We start from the raw sequence: 24,286 nt of genomic DNA, 5'->3' as shown, positions 1-24,286 counted from the left end.
GGGATTTGAACTCAGAATGTAAAGGGATGCTATGACACATTACAAGTTATTTACCCTCAACCCCATGTAAAATACTCTTCCCACCTGAATCTAGAGACGCAGAGGTTTTCCCATTCCCTTTTATTGATAGTAAGGTGTGAGGTGAGTGAGATTTAGTTGCTATTTCTAGCAGGGTGAGTGATCGAGTAGAGCAGCGGTTCTCAACTGGGGTCCATATTAGATTTCTAGGGATTCATTCAAGCAAAATAGTAAACTGGAAATCCACAGTAGTATTTTAAGGGTCTGTGAAAAGGGTTTGTTTTAGATGTATTCAGTGAAAGAAACAACAAGGTTTTTTTTTTTCTCTAACATCAAATTGCAAAAGAGAAAGTGAAACAAACGAAACAGGAATTTTGAAAGAAGTTTCTATAAAACTAGTTTTTAACCCTTTAGGGTTCACATTATTCTGCTAAAATTAATGCTTTTTCCTCCATACTGTTTTGAACTAATCATGCATTATCTTGTAGCTGTGAGATTTTGATGAGGTAGCAGTTAATTTTTAAAATGATATTGTAGGGTTGGTGTGAGAGACCAGATCTGGTCAGTTTGAACATAAAACAGGCAGAATACTTTTGGCCGGATTTGGTCGGTTTAAATGCTAAAGGGTTAACCCTTTCGTTACTGTATTTATTTTGAGATGCTCAGTGTTTCTTCCAATTATGTTAAATATAACAAAGAATTAAGTAAAATAACATCGTTATCATTAAGCTAGAGTTAGGGACATAAATCGTGACTAAGGTTTGGTGGAAGGTTTTAATTCAGAACTTTTGAAAACCAGACATTTGTACTAAAGAGCCAGAGCCGGTTTCAGCCGGGTTGGTAACAAAAGAGTTAAACATCGAATGGCTATTGGGGTCCACCAGAATAAAATAGTAATCAGAGGGGTCCATAGATAAAAAAATGGCTGAGGACCACCAATGCAGAGATGAAGAAAGGTAAAAATCAATACCAGCTAGCAATATTCTATGACAGGAAGTGAAAGGATACAGTTTAAAGAAAAGCCAAAAAGCGTTTTGTGGGACCCCAAACATTGTATACAAGCATAGCCAGGTGCTTGTGGGTTTGATGGTAGCACCTTTCGGGATGCTTACCATAAAGTAAAGGGATTTACTAATGGGGTGGTCATGGCTGTGAGATTTAACTTCACTGAGGTATCACTAAGGGAGCAGTCATGGCTATGGGGTTTATGTTGTAAGCATGTGGTTACAGGTTCAATCTCACAGCACAGCACTTTGAGCAAGTGTCTCCTACCAAATTTCATTCATAAAATTTTGTGGATGAAATTTGGCTGAAGGAAATTACTTGGAAATCTGTCAAATGGACTGGACCTATTCCTGATTAAATTTGTCACATTATTTAACATCACCACCTGGCCCTCGGGCTTTTAGCAGACTCCACCCTGTTCCAAGCAACTGGGTCAAGTTCTTTGACCAGAACAAAAACTCACAATTTATGGTTTTTACTTCACTTTACTTCCAAAAGTCCTGGACTGTCTCCTCTCACTAAGCCAAACCAACATTTTCAAAAAAACTTAAATTTAACCAACTTTATCTAAGAAACTTCTACAAAATAGCCTTACCAGAATCTGCAAATGGTAATACCAGAGACTGTAAAATTATAATATGAAAGACATTAAATAGTTATGTCAATCTGAAAATAATATCAGTCTGTTAGTAGTAATATCAAATCTGTAAATTCCAAGTGTAGGTTAGAGATTTCTCTCTAAACATTCAATAACTTTGAATAAGGTTATACAGACATTTGATGATAAACTCAGTTATAATCAGTGGTTCCGAACCTTTTCACGACCTTTTATTTAAATGCGTTTTCCCATGGACCCCTTTTAATATGCTTATCCTTATGTATATATAAATATACATATATATATACACATATATATGAAATTTTGAATTTAGTTTACAAACTCCTAGATCTACCTTTGCGGACCACAGGTTGGGAACCACTGCTTATAATATTGGTTTCTAATTTTGACACAAGGCCAGCAATTTAAGGGGACGGGGGTAAGTCAATTACATCAACTCTGGTGCTTGACTCGTACTTATTTTGTCGACCCTGGATGGATGAAAGGCAAAGTTGACCTCAGCATATAAAGACAGACAAAATGCTACTAATGTATTAATAATTCTGTCAGCTCCCCACCTTACAAACAACAACAACAATAATAATAATAATAATAATAATAATAATAATAATAATAATAATGGTTTCAAATTTTGCCACAAAGGCAGCCATTTGCGGGGAGGGGATCAGTCGATTACATTGATCCCCAGTACGCAACTGGTACTTAATTTATCAACTCCAAAGGATGAAAGAAAGGCAAAGTTGACCTCAGTGGAATTTGAACTCAGAATGTAGCAGCTGATGAAATACAGCTAAGCATTTCGTCCAGTGTGCTAACAATTCTGCCAGCTCACCATATTAATAATAATAATAATAAAATTATCATCATCATTATTATTATTATTATTAATAATAATGATGATGATAATTTAAAATTTTTGTCACAAGGGCAGCATAGGAGAGGTTGGGATGAGTTGATTACATTGACCCCTGTACGTAATGGTACTTATTTTATTGACCCCAAAAGAATGAAAAGTCGACCTCAGCGGAATTTGAACTCAGAACACAGTGGCAAATGAAATAGCGCTAAGCATTTCGTCCAGTGTGCTAACAATTCTGCCAGCTCGCCGCCTTATTACAATAATAATAATAATAATAATAATAATAAATATGTAGACTTGAGAAGAGATGTCAAGAGAATATGGAATATGAAAGCAAGGATAGAACCAATTGTAATTGGAGCATTTGTGTCAGTAAAGAAAGCTTTCAGAAACACCCTTGACAAAATTGGAATCGGTCCCAGCGTTACAACATTGCAAAAGACAACATTTTGGGGAAGAGCAAAAACCCTGCTGAAAGTAGTGTCTATCTGATGTTATAGAACTCGATAGGGAATCAATTAAATGATCCAGTTTTAACAAGATTATCACAGAACAAATGAAGAAATAGTAATTGCATAGTTTTGTTAATTTCATGAAACCTGGTGGTTGTTTGTACATCATTTGTTAAAGAAACTGGAAGCCTTAGGGAAATGACTATGGTTTTAACTGGGATTGAAACTGTATTTTAGTAGACACTTATCTAAGGTTGTCAGTCAGGTAAAGGAGAGACAGAGGGAGCAAACAATAAAACAATTACCAGTAAAATACTGGGGGCTGTTGATTGATGATGCTTGGGTTTTCTTTAACCCTTTCATTACTGTATTTATTTTGAGATGTTCTGTGTTTCTTTCAATTACTTTAAATATAACAAAGAATTTAGTAAAATAACTTAGTTATCATTCAGCTTGTATTAGGAACATAAATTGTGACTAAGGTTTGGTGGAAGATTTTAATTGAAACCATAAGAAAACAAGACATTTGTCAGAGCCGGTTTCAGCCGGGTTGGTAACAAAAGGGTTAAAGACGAGATTGTTGTTGTTGTTGTGAGGATTTAGGGAGAGCTGAGTATGAGGAATTCTTCTGAACCAAGAATGACAATCCCCAGTCTTTTGCAGCAAGAGATTTGTGTTGTGTTCTTCAGCCAGACACTTAACTCTACCTCTTTGACACCTCATACCTAAATAAGTAATCATCATCATCATCATCATCCATGTTTGTAATGACAACAGAGCTACCAAAACATAAAACCCAGATTCTTTAGAGGAGTGTTTCCCCACAGGAGGGGGGGGAGGGAGATCTGTGACGATTGAAAAAGGACCGGGGCGGGGCAGACAAATTGCCATCTATCTTTTACTTGTTTCAGCCACTGGACTGTGGCCATGCTGGGGCACCACGTACAAGGGTTCAATCAAACAAATCAACCCCAGACTTATTTTCAAGTCTGGTACTTATCCCGTGTGTCTCTTTTGCCAAACTGCTAAGCTTTGAGGATGTAAACAAACAAACACTGGTTGTCAAACACACAAACAAAAACACACAAGGCCACATATATATAATATATATATAACAGACAAGCTTCCACAGTTTCCTTTTACCAAATTCCCTCCCAGGCATTGGTTGGCCCAGGGCTATAGTAGAAAACACTTGCCCAAGGTTCCACACAACAGGACTGAACCTGAGACCACATGGTTGCAAAGCAAGCTTCTTAACCACAAAGCCATGCCAGTGTCATGTCTAATGGAACTGGGATAATTTGAAATTTGTACACCTGTCCAACACCATGGTGATCAGAGATAAATATATGCCCATGGGTATATGGGCACATATGGTCAATACATGAAACATACAAGGTAAGAGAGGGACATAAATGGTCATAAGTGACCATTAATAGGGACAAACTTGATTATCTCATTAAGGACCTCAAGTTGATTGACATCTTTCGAATGCAATTTCAGAGAAGGCAACTGTTCAGAAGCCTTTATGTGTGTGTGTGTGTGTATTTTTTATTACAGTCTATATATATAAACCATTGCTAGGGAGTCGTTATGTCCAATCAACTTAGTTGTTTGACAATGAAATAAGAAGCAAAGTGAAATAAACGTGAAGGTCAAGATGAGGAACAAAACTCTTGAAGACTGTGTCCCCCCGCACAACTGCAATCCAAAGACCTAAACCTGTAATACGTACAAGTGTATGTAAGTATAATAATGTAGTGTGATTAGAAATTTAAATTGCATGACAAATGGCTTGTGTTTAGAAGTCTTAGAAGTCTGTGTGCATAGTTAGATGAATAGAGAGAAATCTGTGAGGATAAAAACACTTTGTTATTGTGTTGGATGTTTGCATTGATTGATCTCTTGAGTTAAAAAGATGGCAGAGAGGAAAGGGAAGAAAAGCAAAACGGGACAGTTTGTTGGTGAATTATTTAGGAACTAAATTGTTTATGAACAGATTTACCTGTTTTGTGTGTGTGAACTTAACATGCATAAATAAGTACACATCATCATCATCATTGTTCGACCGTGGTCGAGACAATGGAATTTACCGTGCTACGCCAGACTTCATGGTCCATCATGGCATTATGGAGGTCCTGTTGTTGGATGCCTGTATCCCAGGAGATTACATCAAGGTAGGAGAGTGTGCGCCCTCTGGTATTGCGAGTAGATGGCTTCCAGAGGAGAAGAGTAGAAATTGCCTCGTTTTCAGCTCTACAACAATGTCCAGCAAACTGGACTCTCCTACCTTTCACAAGAGATGACACAGGTGGTAGTTTCCCATATATTTGCATTTTGGTTGGATGACGTTTCCACGAGAGATTTTGAGCTCTCATAAGGAGGCGAGTGTAGGTTCCATCCAACCGCCTCTCAAGCTTCTTTGATAACGTCCAGGTTTCTGAGCCATATAGTAGAATTGGTTTGACTGTGGCTTTGAAGATTTCAAGTTTGAAGTCTCTACTTAGATTTGATGACCAGATCTTATGCATGTCATTACAGGCTGACCAGGCCATACCCTTTCTAGTTAGAAAATCTTTTCCAGATGATGATATGTATGACCCAAGATATTTGTAATCAGAAACCATATATTAAGGGCGCATTGTTGAGAGTATGGATGATGCAATGGACATGTATAAGCTTATATATATATATGAATATAAATATATAAATATATGTTATTAGATATGTATATATTTTTTTTCTACTCTAGGCACAACGCCCAAAAATTTTGGGGAGGGGGCCAGTCAATTAGATCAACACCAGCCCGAAAGGATGAAAGGCAAAATCAACGTTGGCAGAATTTGAACTCAGAACATAAAGACAGACGAAATACCGCTAAGCCTTTCGCCCACTGTGCTAACATTTCTGCTAGCTCGCTGCCTTATATATATATATATATATATATATATATCAATCAATATAAGGGTAACAAAAAATTCAAGAAAAATTTTCTGCCACCAGCGGTCAAGTGAGAAAATAGAAATAGTCACAGACTATATGATACATTCAACAAACTATATGATACATTCAGGGTCATTCCTTAATATTTTGTTGAATATATATATATATATATATTGTTTATTTCATGTAAAGTTATAATAAAAATAAGTATACATATATCTGTGTGTATGTATATACATATATATGTGTTTGTGTATTTGCGTGTATTCCTTTGTGTTTGTCCTCTCACCATTGCTTGATAATCAGTTGGTTTTTGTTATGTCTCATAACTTAGCAGTTTGGCAAAAGAGACTAATAGAATAAGTATCAAACTTCAAGAAGAAAAAAAAGAAAAAAAAATCACACTGGGAGTCAGTTCATTTGACTAAAAACTGTTCAAGGCTGTGCCCCAGCATGGCCAGTCTGATGACTGAAACATGTAAAAGATAAATGACATTATATATATATACACACAAGGTGTTCAAAAAGTCTCTCCGCAGTAAATATTTAATGGTTTTGGGGCATTTCTTGTACACTGATTCTTTACTTGCTCCCTAGAAAAAAAGTCTGGTGGTGTTAAATCAGGTGAACTTGGTGGCCAAAGTCCCTTCAAAATAATCCGTTCACCAAAAAACTTTTGAAGTAGTGCCATGGTGACGCACAGGACGAAAAAAAATTCCATGCAGAGAGACTTTTTAAACACCCTGTGTATATATATATATATATATATATTATATATATATATATATCAATCAATATAAGGGTAACAAAAAATTCAAGAAAAATTTTCTGCCACCAGCGGTCAAGTGAGAAAATAGAAATAGTCACAGACTATATGATACATTCAACAAACTATATGATACATTCAGGGTCATTCCTTAATATTTTGTTGAATATATATATATATATATATTGTTTATTTCATGTAAAGTTATAATAAAAATAAGTATACATATATCTGTGTGTATGTATATACATATATATGTGTTTGTGTATTTGCGTGTATTCCTTTGTGTTTGTCCTCTCACCATTGCTTGATAATCAGTTGGTTTGTTTATGTCTCATAACTTAGCAGTTTGGCAAAAGAGACTAATAGAATAAGTATCAAACTTCAAGAAGAAAAAAAAGAAAAAAAAATCACACTGGGAGTCAGTTCATTTGACTAAAAACTGTTCAAGGCTGTGCCCCAGCATGGCCACAGTCTGATGACTGAAACATGTAAAAGATAAATGACATTATATATATATACACACAAGGTGTTCAAAAAGTCTCTCCGCAGTAAATATTTAATGGTTTTGGGGCATTTCTTGTACACTGATTCTTTACTTGCTCCCTAGAAAAAAAGTCTGGTGGTGTTAAATCAGGTGAACTTGGTGGCCAAAGTCCCTTCAAAATAATCCGTTCACCAAAAAACTTTTGAAGTAGTGCCATGGTGACGCACAGGACGAAAAAAAATTCCATGCAGAGAGACTTTTTAAACACCCTGTGTATATATATATATATATATATATTATATATATATATATATATATATATATATCAATCAATATAAGGGTAACAAAAAATTCAAGAAAAATTTTCTGCCACCAGCGGTCAAGTGAGAAAATAGAAATAGTCACAGACTATATGATACATTCAACAAACTATATGATACATTCAGGGTCATTCCTTAATATTTTGTTGAATATATATATATATATATATTGTTTATTTCATGTAAAGTTATAATAAAAATAAGTATACATATATCTGTGTGTATGTATATACATATATATGTGTTTGTGTATTTGCGTGTATTCCTTTGTGTTTGTCCTCTCACCATTGCTTGATAATCAGTTGGTTTGTTTATGTCTCATAACTTAGCAGTTTGGCAAAAGAGACTAATAGAATAAGTATCAAACTTCAAGAAGAAAAAAAAGAAAAAAAAATCACACTGGGAGTCAGTTCATTTGACTAAAAACTGTTCAAGGCTGTGCCCCAGCATGGCCACAGTCTGATGACTGAAACATGTAAAAGATAAATGACATTATATATATATACACACAAGGTGTTCAAAAAGTCTCTCCGCAGTAAATATTTAATGGTTTTGGGGCATTTCTTGTACACTGATTCTTTACTTGCTCCCTAGAAAAAAAGTCTGGTGGTGTTAAATCAGGTGAACTTGGTGGCCAAAGTCCCTTCAAAATAATCCGTTCACCAAAAAACTTTTGAAGTAGTGCCATGGTGACGCACAGGACGAAAAAAAATTCCATGCAGAGAGACTTTTTAAACACCCTGTGTATATATATATATATATATATATATATATATATATATATATACATATATACACATACATATATATATGTACACACATACATACACACACACACACACACATACACGACCAAGTACCTCGTGAGCAATTGCAAAGTGCACAATTAACCCTTTGGCATTCAGGTGGTTCTGTCAAATATAATGTTTGATAAAATATATGTTGGTTTGAATTTATCATGCACCATCTTGTAGTTTAGGGATTTCAATGTTGTGATTGTTTAATTTTAGAATGGACATTGTAGGGTTGAGGTGAGAGACCAGATCTGGCCAGTTTCAACATCAAACAGATTAACTATTTTGACCGGATGTGGCCGGTGTGAATGCTAAACAGTTAATACCACGATTTCACTCTGATGATGAGACCAAGAAGGATTTCAGAATACGAGCACTCTAAACTGAACATCAAGGATTAATAAGAAAATATGAGAAATCCTGAATATAAACTCAAACACGGAGATGTCTTTGAAATAACACGAATGATAGAAAAACACCCCCTATTTCATATGTGTGTCGGTGGCACGTAAAAAGCACCATCCGTTCGTGGCTGTGGCCGTTGCCAGCGCCGCCCCGACTGGCCTCCGTGCCAGTGGCACGTAAAAGCACCATCCGTTCATGTCCATTGCCAGCCTCGCCTGGCCCCCGTGCCGGTGGTACGTAAAAGCACCATCCATTCGTGGCCGTTTGCCAGCTCCGTCTGGCACGTAAAAAGCACCCACTACACTTGCGGAGTGGTTGGCGTTAGGAAGGGCATCCAGCCGTAGAAACACTGCCAGATCTGACTGGGCCTGATGCAGCCTTCTGGCTTCACAGACCCCAGTTGAACCGTCCAACCCATGCTAGCATGGAAAACGGACACTAAATGATGATGATGATGATGATGTGTGTGTGCGAACTGGCTGATCACAGAAATATATTGTTTCACAGAAATACTCAAGATATTGAGGCAAATGTAATATGCGACCAGAGCAAACCGGATCTGAATTGAAGTGAAAATCAATGAGGAAGAGAAATGAGCAGAGGAGTGTGAGGTGGTAGGTGAAGCAGAAAAGGTATTAAACCATGTAATGAGATAATGGTGAATGGTGAGTGTGTGTCTGTGTGTGTGTGAGTGTTTAGTAAATAGTGTTGAGAAGAATGTGTGGAAGGGTGTCAAAGTGGGTCAGTAGGCCACCTCTCTATACATACATACATACATACATATATACACACCTGTGTTAAACTCTATTTATTTATTCATATATTATTCAAAATATTCCACGTAAACATGAAGTTTCTACCTTTATAAACAAGGAGTTACAACCTCTTTACTTGTGAGATTTTTGCTACCCTGGTAACTATTTATTTATTTTTCCGTGTTAATTGTTAACAAGGTAAAAGTACACTCATCTATTTATATATATATATATATAGACACACACACACACACACACACACACACACACATGTAGACAGATAAACTTTTAAACACCATTGTAAGACCTTCAGAAAACCATTAACAGCTGCCATCATAATAAACCCCACAGAATCGGTGATGCGTGATTGTAGTTAAACAGGGCGTGATGATCACCATAATTAAATATTAAAAACTGAATGTCCTTTCCCATAACAGAATTCCACAATTGTGTGTATAGAAATTTTAATAACAGTCTATATTGTGTTTCTAGAATACTTAGAGAAAGTTTGTTTGGAATACGCTTGAATCATCATCATCATCATCATTACCGTTTTATGCCTACTTACCTCACTGGTGTGGAGGAGATGGGTTGTCACAGCCCATAGTCAGTCCTTGTTCGCTGTTAGTACGCACCTGCATGAGTGTATGAGGACCACGGCTTTTGTTTTTCTTGCGTGGCCGTGTGGTAATAAATTTGCTTCCCAACCGCATGGTTCTGGTTTCAGTCCCACTGCGTGGCAACTTGAGCAAGTGTCCTCTACTATAGCCTCTGGCCAGCCAAAGGCTTGTGAGTGGATTTGGTAGATGGAAACTGAAAGAAGCCCATCATGTGTGTATATATATCATCATTATCATCATCAACATCGTTTAACGTCCGCTTTCCATGCTAGCATGGGTTGGACGATTTTGACTGAGGGCTGGCGAGCCAGATGGCTGCACCAGGCTCCAGTCTGATCTGGCAGAGTTTCTACAGCTGGATGCCCTTCCTAATGCCAACCACTCCGAGAGTGTATATATATATATATATTGGACATACATATACACATGTGTGTGTGTGATTATGTATGTAGTTGCCCCCCCCCATCCCACCACTTGATGACTAGTATTGGTGTGTTTATATCCCCATAGCTTAGAAGTTCAGCAAAAGACGCTGATAGAATAAGCCCCAGGCTTTATAATAATAAGTACTCAATTCGTTTGACTAAAGTTCTTCAAGGTAAGTGCCCCAGCATGGCCACAGTCTAATGACTGAAACAAGTAAAAGATAAAATGACCCTCGGACTCATAAGGCCAGAGTTTAATCCAATTTCCATGGCATATAAGGGGCTCAAATCACAACATTTAACACATAAATGAAACCCCAGGACTCAAGGTCAGAAATTTTGAGATGAGAGGACAAGTTGATCACACTGACCCTCAGCATTTGACAGGGCTTAAGGTCTGCAATTTTGAGATGAGGGCACAAGCCAACCCCATTGATCCCCAGCACCTGACCTGCAACTCACCTCACCAACCCTATGTTTCTGGCATGTCTTCTATGGCCAGACACCCGTCCTAAAACCAGCCACTTTTCATAGTGCAATGGATGCACTTTATCAAGGCCCTGGAGCCAGACAGGGTGTCATGTCCTTGATAAGAATAAAGGGACCCCTCTGCCTACAGTGTCTTCACTCATTTGCCAAACACATTACAAGAGGCATTGCGTGGCTTTATTCCTGGTACCAGCCCTAGTGAAGTTAGTCTGTGGCCCGTGACACTAGGGAGTCCTCACTATTCTATACTGACTCCATTCATTCAGGGTAACACAACCGAGACAGCCGGTGGACAGAAGGATGGGGGTGGGGTGATTGTAGAAGATGAAAAAGGGAGGAAGGGAGAAAGAAGTAAGAGTATGATAGGAAGACAGAGTGACTGGGTGGGAGGGTGTTACAAGAAGCAATAATGGAAAAGAGAGAGAGAGAGAGAGAAAGAGAGAGAGAGAGAGTGCCATGAAGATATACAGACATGAATATAATGAAAGCACTTACACACAATAAAAAAACCTTCTTTCTAAAAAGGTTTGTGGCATTTTATTTTTCCCCCAATTTTTGCAAAGACTTTTAAATACATATACATACATATATATATGTATATATATATATATATATATATATATATGTATATATATACACACACACACCAATATAAACAACACAACACTGCAACACAATACCAGTAAGACAATAACGAACCTCCAGCAAGAAATATCAGTGGGATCTCCTTTGAATTACACCCTAACAAGAAGAAGGGACACACTGAACAATGTAGTCCAATATATACATACATACATATACGTATATATATATATATATATATAATATATATATATATATATAATATATATATATATATACACACACACACCAATATAAACAACACAACACTGCAACACAATACCAGTAAGACAATAACGAACCTCCAGCAAGAAATATCAGTGGGATCTCCTTTGAATTACACCCTAACAAGAAGAAGGGACACACTGAACAATGTAGTCCAATATATACATACATACATATACGTATATATATATATATATATACACACACATACACATACATATATACACACACACACACATATATATAGGTAGACAGATAGATATTTAAAATCTCTTTAAAAGACCAGATTGTCGTTGCTTTTGATCATAAAAGGAGACGTGTAATTACACTCCTTTACATGCAGGTGTTTCTCCCTACATTGGTGAATGTGTATAAATGTGTGATACCCTAATCCAATGCCTGTTGCTCTCCAGTCTACCCTTTTAGTATATCATATTTACAGTGGGGCCTTAGTTTACGAAAGCCTCTTATGAACAATTTCTAGAATATAAAATGCTTCAGGTGACAAACGGATTCTCAAGTACCAAACAAGCAAATTGGCAACCAATGGTTGGTGACATGTTGGGAGTATAAGCAGGAAAGTATCGGTTGGGGACCTAGTTTTCCTTCAGTGCACGTCCCTACCCGAATTCGCTGTGTATTCTCTTGAATTTTCTAAGGGAAAAATAGCTTTGGTCTACAATCATTTCAGGTGATGAACAGCTACCAGAAACAAATTAAATAGGAAAACTGAGGTTCCACTGTAAAAGACTAGACCGTCTTTGACCATATGCCTGCTGAATCAACACTGAAATGAGGCGGACAACAACCAACAACAACTCATGTGCTGTTGCTCAATATAAAAGCTTCTATGTGGTCTCTTGATCTACTAGTAATAACAGCTAAATCTCTCTCTCTCTCAAAGCAACTCCACAATATCATAAAAAAAAGGAACAAATCTCTGTAAAATTCAGTTCTCTCACAATGTGTTGCAAAAAAATGTAGAAAATAAAATAATTAAGACAGAGATTGTCACATGAGGAATATTGTTGAAACGATAGCAAAATAGAGAGAAATCGCAGAACACCAGAGCCATACCAGGGATCAATAAGCAAAAAGTGTGATGAACATTATTATTATTATTATATGGTAGGCTTCAGCATTATTATTATAATAATAATAATATTATTTTATAAAACAAAGTAGTTGTGCTTCAGAGATGCAACACCTTGTTTATACATTAGGAAATATGAAACAGGTAGAAATATCATGAGTAGGTGTGCTTATATATATATGTATATGTGTATTATGTATGCATATGTATGTAAGTGTGTGTATGTGTGTGTGTGTGTGTGTGTGTGGGCAAGTAGCCTAGTGGTCAGGGCATTGCACCCACAATCATGAAACGGTAGTTTCAATTCTCTCACCGGGTGGTGCATTGTGTTCTTGAGCAAGACACTTCATGCCACATAGCTCTGTGATCACTTTGACATCTGGCATGTGACACACATGCCGTGTCCCTGCTGGGGCAATGTCGATTTGATGGAGGGAATGAGCTAATGTGCAGCATGGAAATCTGATCACTATAAAACGAATCACCTGGGCAGGTGGTTCAAACGAGGAACTGCGGGGCACCCTTACCTTTTTGTCTACAACGGAAGAGTTCACCGTGGATGCATGTATGTGCATGTGTATGTGTGTGTGTGTATATAAATATGTGTGGGTGTGTATATAAATATATATGTGTGTGTGTATATATAAATATGTGTGTGTGTATATAAATATGTGTGTGTGTATATAAATATGTGTGGGTGTGTATATAAATATATATGTGTGTGTGTATATATAAATATGTGTGTGTGTATATAAATATGTGTGTGTGTATATAAATGTGTGTGTGTGTATATATAAATATGTGTGTGTATATAAATATGTGGGTGTGTATATAAATATGTGTGTGTGTGTATATATAAATATGTGTGTGTGTATATAAATATGTGTGTGTGTATATAAATATGTGTGTGTGTGTATATATATAATATGTGTGTGTGTATATAAATATGTGGGTGTGTATATAAATATATGTGTGTGTGTGTGTATATATATAAATATGTGTGTGTATATAAATATGTGTGTGTGTATATAAATATGTGTGTGTGTATATAAATATATATGCGTGTGTGTGTGTGTATATATAAATATGTGTGTGTGTATATAAACATGTGGGTGTGTATATAAATATATGTGTATGTGTGTGTGTAATATAAATATGTGGGTGTGTGTATATAAATATGTGTGTGTGTGTGTGTATATAAATATGTATGTGTGTATATAAATATATGTGTGTGTGTATATATATAAATATGTGTGTGTGTGTGTATATAAATATGTGGGTGTGTATATAAATATATATATGTGTGTGTGTATATATATAAATATGTGTGTGTGTATATAAATATGTGGGTGTGTGTATATAAATATATATGTGTGTGTGTATATATATAAATGTGTGTGTGTGTGTGTGTGTGTATAAATATGTGGGTGTGTATATAAATATATATATGTGTGTGTGTATATATATAAATATGTGTGTGTGTATATAAATATGTGGGTGTGTATATAAATATATGTGTGTGTGTGTGTGTATATATATAAATATGTGTGTATATAAATATGTAGTTGTGTATATAAATATATGTGTATGTGTGTGTATATAAATATTTGGGTGTGTATATAAATATATGTGTATGTGGGTGTGTATATAAATATATGTGTGTGTGTGTGTGTGTATATATATAAATATGTGTGTGTGTGTGTGTATATAAATATGTGGGTGTGTATATAAATATATATGTGTGTGTGTGTGTGTGTGTGTGTGTGTGTGTGAGAGAGAGAGAGAGAGAGAAAGAGGTAGGGTGTCAAGTTGGGGTATTTCCAGAGAAGCACTCAACCCGAATATGGTGCTTCCAACACTGTCGGGTCCCAGGCCAAACTTGGAATTCCTCAGGTGTAGAATATCCAAGTTTCAAAACAGTTACACCGTAAAAAGGGTTTCACAAAGAGAAAAAATAACCCCAAAAAAAGGAGAAGACAAGGAAAAGTCTTTAGATGTGTTAAAGAATTTTCTTTTGTCTTCTCTTCAATGGATATGTGTGTGTGTATGTATGTGTGTGTGTACATGGGTGTGTATATACGAGTTTGTGTGTGTATACATATGTATATATAAATGAATGTGTGTACATGTGTGTGTATATACGGGTTTGTGTGTGTATACATATGTATATATAAATGAATGAATGTGTGTGTATGTATGTGTGTACATGTGTGTGTATATACGGGTTTGTGTGTGTATACATATGTATATATAAATGAATGAATGTGTGTGTATGTATGTGTGTACATGTGTGTGTATATACGGGTTTGTGTGTGTATACATATGTATATATAAATGAATGAATGTGTGTGTATGTATGTGTGTACATGTGTGTGTATATACATATGTATATATAAATGAATGTGTGTGTGTGTATGAACTTATCTGGATGATGTAAGATATGTCTTTATTCTAAGATCTACAAAACACAACCACTTCTTCGGACGATGAAATTCAATATTTACCATCAAAGGAAGGAGTTGTGTACCTGGAGAAACTTAGAGTAACAACACACACAGATATATATATATATATGTATGTATATATATATATTTAAAACAATTAATTATATTCAACAACAGGTATAGAACGCTATTTTTCCCATTCATTATAATCATTATAATGGCACCTTGGACAAGTGTCTTCTATAGCCTCAGGCCAACAAAAGGCTTGTGAACGGATTATAATGATTATAATCAATATACATGTGTGTGTGTGCGTGTGTGTGTGTGTGTATAGAATAAAGTGAATTTCGAATGTATGATAGCTGTGAAAACACCCTTGAAATATGGGTAAAAAACCCTAGAAGATGGAATATATATATATATATATATAAATATATATACACACACATACATATATACATGGTAACACCTGTGGTATATGTATAAACAAATGACAGTATAACAGCTACTGAGTATATATATATATATACAAATATTATATGTATATATTTGTATATATATATATATGTAAGAATGTATGTATAAACATGACTATATAATGGCTACATGGTGTGTATAAAGTTGTTGGAAAAATGTTCCAAAAAGATGTTAGTATCACAGTCAAGGCACAATATCTACATACAGCAGTGATTTTAGTAAACAAAGTGTGCTCCAGCTGGGCCATTTGGTGACAGGGAAGTATGGCAAAACATAAATTAGTATTAAGAAGCGAGGAAAAAAGAAAACAAAAAAATGAGGTGAAAAAGAAATAGAGAAAGAATGGTATTGTGATTGCGATTCCCAGTTAGACCGGCCCTTGGTGGGAGGAAATATATTACAGGGAGGAATCTGAACACATGTGGCTTAATTAAATATAACTGCCTTAGTATTTTCAAAAAATGTGTGTGTCCGTGTGTCCGTGTGTGTGTGTGTCCGCTCTTCTATTTTGAATTATTCAAAGCCTTCCTGTAAAGAAGGATCAGATTTCTGACAAAGATACAAAGCTCCATTGTCGGAATGCAATTAACAAAATCAATGTCACGTGTTCAACTCGGAAAAAGTTTTGCATATTTTCACAGATCTACTTACAGGTTGCATCTGTTATATGCGTGCATCTATGTATGTATGCACATATGCATGTTTATATGAAATGCATGTATGTGTATGCATGTATGTATGTGCATGTATGCATACATATATGTAAGTATGTATGCATATAAGTGTGTATGTATGTATATATATATGTACATATGTACGCATATGTGTATGTATTTGTGTGTATGCATGCATGCATGTATATATATGTATGCATATAAGTATATATATATGTATATATATATATATATATATATAATATATATATATATAGTGTGTGTGTGTGTGTGTGTATGCATATAAGTATGTATATATGTATGCATATATGTATGTATTTTTATGTATGCATGCATGTATGCATATATCTATATATGCATATAAGTATGTATATATGTATGTATTTGTAAGTATGCATGCATGCATGTATGTATATATATATATATATATATATATATATATATATATATATATATATATAATATCTATTATATATGTATGCATATAAGTATGTATATATGTATGTATGCATGCATGCATGTATATATATATGTATGTTTGCATATAAGTATGTATATGTGTATGTATTTGTCTGTCTCTTGTGTATGTGTCAGTGAAAGAAACTGAAAAGGTCCAATGAGATGAAACCCTTACCAGAACCACAACAACTTGAAGATCTACTTAAATATCGCAGGTTGCTTCATGTTGAAGGGTTGAAAAAAAGGAAGGATACGTCCTCCGTGGCCATTATCAGAAATGGTTGAGTTCATCCTCCAGCAGGTTCAGGACAGTCAAGGTGTTTCACAATAGGACTGAACCAGAAATTTCTCGACCACACGGTCATGTTTGGTAAGCACCAACAGATGAAACTCTTGGCCCTCGAGTCACTCTGTAACTTCTGCCGATTATAATAAAAAAAACCCTATATATATATTATATATATATATTATATATATATATATATATATATATATATAATATATATAGACACGGGCATATCTCTGGAAAGAAAGGATTGAACCCAACACATGGTTCTGGGTTCAATCTTGCTGCTTGGCACCTTGGACAAGTGTCTTCTATAGCCTCAGGCCAACAAAAGGCTTGTGAACGGATTTGATAGATGGAAACTAAAAGAGGCTCATTGCATATATATATATATATATTTACATGTGTGTGTAGGTGTTGGTGTGTTTACGTCTCTGTGACTTATCAGTTCAGCAAAAGAGACCGATAAAATAAGTACCAAGCTTTAACAAAAATCAATAGGTCGAATTTTTCGACTAAAATTCTTCAAGGAGATGCTCCAGCATGGCCACAGTCAAATGAGTGAAGCAAGTAAAAGATCTTATATATATTCGTGTTTTGTGTTCTATTTTCGTGTTTGCATCACAAGACTTGCCTGTGGCCATATAATGTGTGTGTGTGTGTGTGTGTTACCGGTACACCTAGCACTGAACTGCCAAACTGGTATAGCAGAGGCAAGGTGTTCACATATGCATCTACATTATAAGTGATTGTAGATGACGTGTTGAGCTGTTCATGCACTTCACAGACTAATCTTGGAGGTAAAATAAATAGAGTGGCTTTAGACAGGATATGTAAAAACTGGATGGTGAACCTTTGTTTCCCAAAAGCTCAGATTGGGTTACAAAAAAATGAAATAGAGAGACCCCACCGTTCCCCACCACAGCCATGGTACTGACTTAAATGTTTTGTAGTTATTGTTGTGTGTTAGGAAGAAGTTTAGGGTTTCACATGGAATATTGTTTCTTCTTCTTCTTCTGCCCTTTTCACTACCACCACCATCATCATCATCTTCATCACAGTCATGAGCAATCATAGATAGACGTGGGGGGGGTTCAGAATTACCTATAATTTACAAGGGACCCCCTTCACCATCTCCACCATTCCCACCTCCCTCCTGCCAAATAGCAACTAATTTACATTGTGATGTGTTTTTTAGCACAAATTTTTTCGTTTCTGTCTCCACCCATCAGTAACGGTGGGGGAGGCGGCGAGAAGGTGAGGAGAATGAGAGACAGACAGACAGACAGACAGAGAGGAGGAATAATATTCACTGATAGGGCACCGGGGTCATATGATTGGTGGTAGTGGTGGTATAGTTTCCTGGGGAACTGACTGAATGACTTATGAAGACAGGACAGATACTGGTATGGTAGTGATGGAGGTGGTGGGGGAGGATCCCCTTCTGGGACACGGGGGGGGGGTTACATCATTAGAAGGAGAGAACAGATAAGACAGGGTAGAAGTGGTGGAGGGTATCCAGTTACATGACAGTCAAGGGTGGGGCTTAGACATAACACTTCCCAATTATTTGGGGTAGAATGCAGTGGAGAGGGAGGGAACAAAAAGAGGATGTCTGGTAGGGGTGGTGGTGACGAGGGTTGGAGGTGGTGGTGGCAAGGGTTGATGGTGGTGGTGGTAACAAGGGTTGGTGTGAAATTTCATTGATATTATGTGGTGAGGTAAGGTATAGTGAGGTGAGGTGTTATGTGAAGTATCACAGAGGAAGAGCAGGTAAGGAATGTATGTGTGTGTGTGCATGATATGGGGTGGTACCATGTCCCAGGAGGGTGATGCGGTCAGTTTGTTAGTTAGCGTAGTTGGAAGCAAAAGGTCGGTTCAAGAGAAAGTTAGTCCATGGTTTCATTGTCTCCATATCTCTTACCTTGACCTCAAACAGAGATGTAACTGGCCGGTGGTCACTGGTCTTGTAGCTGGGGTGGTGTTTATAGTGCAGCTGCTTCACGTCGAGATGCACGCCTTCGTAGCTGTCGTCGTGGGCCAACCAGAGTATTCTGTCGCACCAAGCAGGGACGCGTTGCTTCTCACTGGAAAAGGAGCAGGTGGTGGTGGCAGTGGTGATGTATAGGGAAAGAAGAAAGAGAGGGAGAGAGAGAGAGAGAGAAAAAACAAGAAGAAAGAGACAATATATTAAAACAGAGTGTTCCATGACCACCACCACTGTACTGGCATCAAACAATACCAACATCACCATCATAACCTCTAACACCAACAATAACAATACATTCTTTTATTCTTTTACCTGTTTCAGTCATTTGACTGTGGCCACGCTGGAGCACTGCCTTGAATGGTTTTAGTTGAACAAATCGACCCCAGGACTTGTTTCTTGAGCCTAGTACTTATTCTATTGTCCCTTTTGCCAAATTGCTAAGTTACGGGGATGTAAATACACTAACACCGGTTGTCAAGTGGAGATGGGGGGGACAAACACAGACACAAAGACATACACACATAGATACACATACACACACACACGATGGGCTTCTTTCAGTTTCCATCTACCAAAATCCACTCTCAAGGCTTTGGTTGAACAGAGGCTATAGTAGAAGAAACTTGTCCAAGGTTCCATGCAGTGCGACCGATGGTTAGCTGGCTGGACCAGGGCAGAGTGAAGGTGTTTTCTAGCAACCTACCTACTAACCCCTTAGCTATTACCCACCCACCTACATGCAGGGTGGTCATGGATAACAGGTCCACTGTTTCAAGGCTGCTCCAAGGCTGAACCTCAACTGAACATCACCGGTTTTTCTAATTGCCAATCACACTATTCATCTATCTCCTACAGTCTTTCTCTGATCATCATCAACCAAACACTCTCTGTCTTCATAATCATCACACACACACCCACACACTTCCTTTCTCTTATCTCCTTCAGCTATATATCTTCTCTTATAACAAACAGCCCTTTGCTTGTCCTTCAGCCTTCCAACACATATTTCTTTACTACCCACAAGGGGCTAAACACAGAGAGGACAATCAAGGACAGACAAACGGATTAAGTCGATTATATCGACCCCAGTGCGTAACTGGTACTTATTTAATCGACCCCGGAAGGATGAAAGGCAAAGTCAACCTCGGCGGAATTTGAACTCAGAACGTAGCGGCAGACGAAATACCTATTTCTTTACTGCCCACAAGGGGCTAAACACAGAGAGGACAATCAAGGACAGATAAACGGATTAAGTCGATTGCATCGACCCCAGTGCATAACTGGTACTTATTTAATCGACCCCGGAAGGATGAAAGGCAAAGTCGACCTCTGCGGAATTTGAACTCAGAACGTAATGGCAGACAAAATACGGCCACACATTTCGCCCGGCATGCTAACGTTTCTGCCAACTCGCTGCCTTCCAACACCTGGCATACAGCCACCCACCTCCACCATCCCCTCCTAAACACTTCCTCTTAGTAGTGGGGGGGGACTGGGACCTCCCCCCCCCACCCTTTCTTTTCTTCTGTCCACAAGTTTGTAACAGAACAACCACTGGTTCACTACATTTATGATAACAAGACTGGCAGGGAGCATCTGTATAACTTTGGTGGGACAAACACCACAAGGATACTTTTGTACTCGGCAACCTGTCTATTGGTTTACACAATCTGTCAACACACACACACACAATTGGCTTCCAGAAAGGTTCATCAATCAAATTACATGCACAACCTGAAGCTATAATCAAAGACACGCACAAAGTTGAACCCAGAACCCCTGGCTGCAGGGCAAAGATTTTAACCACATTGCAAAGCCTATCAATTTATCCATCTCACTCTCTCTCTCTCTCTCTTGATACATCTCTCTCTTTCCAGATATATATATACATCGGAGTAATCTCAAGATTTATCAGCCAAAATTGCGAGGATGATCCGGTTCTTGACTGAAGATTAGAGGCTTCAAATGACCCGTCCGTTTTTTGTGTCGTCTATTTGAATGTTTTGCGTTCTTGACCCATTTTGTATTTTTATATATACTTTTTATACATACATACATATATATATATATGTAACACACATACACACATACTTACATACAACTATATACACACACAAACAGGTATAAGAAAAAACCTGACAGAAATTGCAGGAAAAGAAACCTACCTGGTATCATAGATTTCAGACTCCACATCAAATTTGTAGGTAGGGGGGAAGTTGATTGGCCCCTCTTTGAAATCAACAAAAGCAAGGCCCTGGCTTCTGGTCTTGTTCAACTGAAAAAAATGGATTTACACAGGAAAATTTATTACGTCATTAATTGTTTATCTTTTGTTTGTGTTGTTTTATAATAACACACAGACACACACACATCTACCAAATCCACTCACAAAGCTGTGGTCGACCAGAGGCTATAGTAGAAGGCAATTGCCCAAGGTGCCATGCAGTGGGACTGAACACAGAACCATGTGGTTGGGAAGCAAACTTCTTAACACACAGCCATGTTCGTGCCTCTCTCACACGTATACACATGCACATACCTATATATATATGTATGTGTATATTTGAAGGGCAAAACCACTAGGTGGTCAGCCGTATGCTAGAAGTAGATCATAAATGATTCATTCGTTAATAGGCGAAACTGCCGGTCTGTGAGTAATTCTGGTTTTTTATTTAATTTCATCTGTCTTGCCCGCATATTGTTCTGGTGTCCACTGAATTTTCCTCTAGAGAACATTCCTTTCTTTGTAGTTTGATTGTAGGTGATCTACTTCTAGCATACGGCTGACCACCTAGTGGTTTTGCCCTTCAAATATACACATGTATTAGAATTTTCTCTGATTTTTCAGATTTTTGTATGCTAGGCTACTGGTTTTAAATTGATATTAATTAAATTAATATTCAATTTATCCTCTCATTATTAAATGATATATATATATATATATATATATATATATATATATATATATAATATTAATTAGAGACAAAACCATATTTTGCAAAACAAACAAGGAAAGACTTAATCAATACATAAAATTTTAATAAAAAGTAAAATTTATTAAAATTTTATGTATTGATTAAGTCTTTCCTTGTTTGTTTTGCAAAATAGTGGTTTTGTCTCTAATTAATATTATATAATATTTTACTATAAAATTGGATTTAATCCTAAATCTGATTTTTTTCCCTGTAAATTTGGATTTATTCCCTAATATTTATTATATATATATATATAATATATACACCCATGCTAGCATGGAAAGCAGACTTTAAATGATGATGCTGACAATATGTATGCAAACTAAAAGATCCTGTGCAATTGGGAAGAGATTTAGAGAAATTCCAACGAATGCATATAACCATATGACTGTAGGGAAGGAGATTTAGAAATGCGTAGCACAGATGAAATCTGGGGATTTCTATGAAATAACCTGCTTAGGGATACAGACCAGTCATGTGACTGGAGGAAAGTCCCAATCAAGAAGAAAGGAAGATGATGGTGGAACAATATGGTTGACAGGGCAGTAAGGGCTAAGAGACAAGTGTGGAAAATCTGAAAGGAAGGCGGCAGCAGAGACCATTTGTCAAAGGGCTAGAAGAACAGCTAGGCAACGGGTATACTTGGCTGAGGGTGAGGCAGAGAGAAAGAGACTTGTACATGTCTTTCAACCAGGAGATCCGAGACATGAGGTGTTCAGGATTATGAGACAATGTGCGGGAGAGAAGGAGAACCAGAATGTCACTGGCGAGAAGTGTGTTCCAAATGATGAAAGCAAACTCCTTATTGATATAGAAGACAAGAAAGTGGTATGGAGGTGCTAATAAGAGAAGCTGTTGAATGTGGGGAATGGATGGGATAAAATGGGGGTGCCTTATGCTGACCCAACATCGGGACCAGTAATTCAAGTTGACATCAGTATGAGAGATAAAGCAATTAAGGACATGAAGAAAGGGAAAGCAGCAGGGTCCATCAGGGGTTGTTGTGGAGATGCTCAAAATATTTGGTGAGGTAGGGTACAGGATTACCACCCAGATTATTTGATTAAGATATACAAAGGGAGTTGTACTCAATGACTAACATTAAAGGAGTCCTTGCAAACTGCTACAAAGGCAAAGGAGATGTGTTAGAGAGGAGCAACTATAAAGAAAGCAAAGGATCAGGTTATGAAAGTAAAAGAGAGAATCACAGCATAACTGATTCAGGACAAGATAGAAGGAGAGGAGATGCAGTTTGGTTTCATACTCATCAGAAGTACCACAGATGCAATCTTCTTAGTGAGACAACTGCAAGAGAAATACTTGGTTCAGAGTAAACCATTACTGCTAACTTTCGTCGACTTGGAGAGGTGTTTGACAGAGTACCACATCCAGTAGTCTAGTGGTCAGTAGGAAGACTCGACATTGATGAATGGCCAGTGAGAGCTGTACAAGCCAATGAGCAAAGACACAGCAAGTAAAGTGAGACTCAACAATGGCTTGAGTGAGGAACTGTGTGTGAGGGGTGGAGTACATCAAGCCTTAGTCCTCAGCCCCTTCCAATTCATCATAGTTCTATAGGGCATCACAGAGGAGCATAAGACTGGCTGTACATGGGGAGTCTTATATGTCGATGATCTAGTTCTCATAACTGAATCTATATGGGAATTAGAGAAGGGATTCCAGATGTAAAAGCAAAACCTGGAATGAAGGAAAATAAAACCTAGAAACTCAGCAAAAGTGAAGGTTTTAGTGAATAGGTAAGAAGACAGGGCCCTGGAACCTTCAGAGAGATGACCTTGCAGAATATGCAGAAAAGAAGCAGGTACAAACTCCATACACTGTGCCTAATATAAGACTGGAAACACAAGAGGTGTAATGGAATTCCACAGCGGAGGCGCAATGGCCCAGTGGTTAGGGCAGTGGACTCGCGGTCATAGGATCGCGGTTTCAATTCCCAGACCAGGCGTTGTGAGTGTTTATTGAGCGAAAACACCTAAAAGCTCCACGAGGCTCCGGCAGGGATGGTGGTGATCCCTGCTGTACTCTTTCACCACAACTTTCTCTCACTCTTACTTCCTGTTTCTG

At 37.2% G+C, this 24,286-nt stretch overlaps 1 protein-coding gene across 1 annotated transcript in view; it reads right to left on the bottom strand.

Moving 5' to 3' along the window:
• Positions 1-24,286, bottom strand: part of LOC115224362 (inositol polyphosphate 5-phosphatase K) — a 113,029-nt gene that overhangs the window by 28,843 nt on the left and 59,900 nt on the right. The window contains exons 9-10 of the mRNA XM_029795239.2: positions 21,392-21,501; positions 19,161-19,323 (exon numbers count right to left, since the gene is read on the bottom strand). Coding sequence (XP_029651099.1) covers positions 19,161-19,323; positions 21,392-21,501 — 273 coding nt within the window. The remainder of the gene's footprint in view (positions 1-19,160; positions 19,324-21,391; positions 21,502-24,286) is intronic.

This window comes from Octopus sinensis, linkage group LG25, assembly GCF_006345805.1.
Source record: "Octopus sinensis linkage group LG25, ASM634580v1, whole genome shotgun sequence".
In the NCBI taxonomy this organism is placed as follows: Eukaryota; Metazoa; Mollusca; class Cephalopoda; order Octopoda; family Octopodidae; genus Octopus; species Octopus sinensis.
This window is presented reverse-complemented; position numbering and strand designations above follow the sequence as displayed.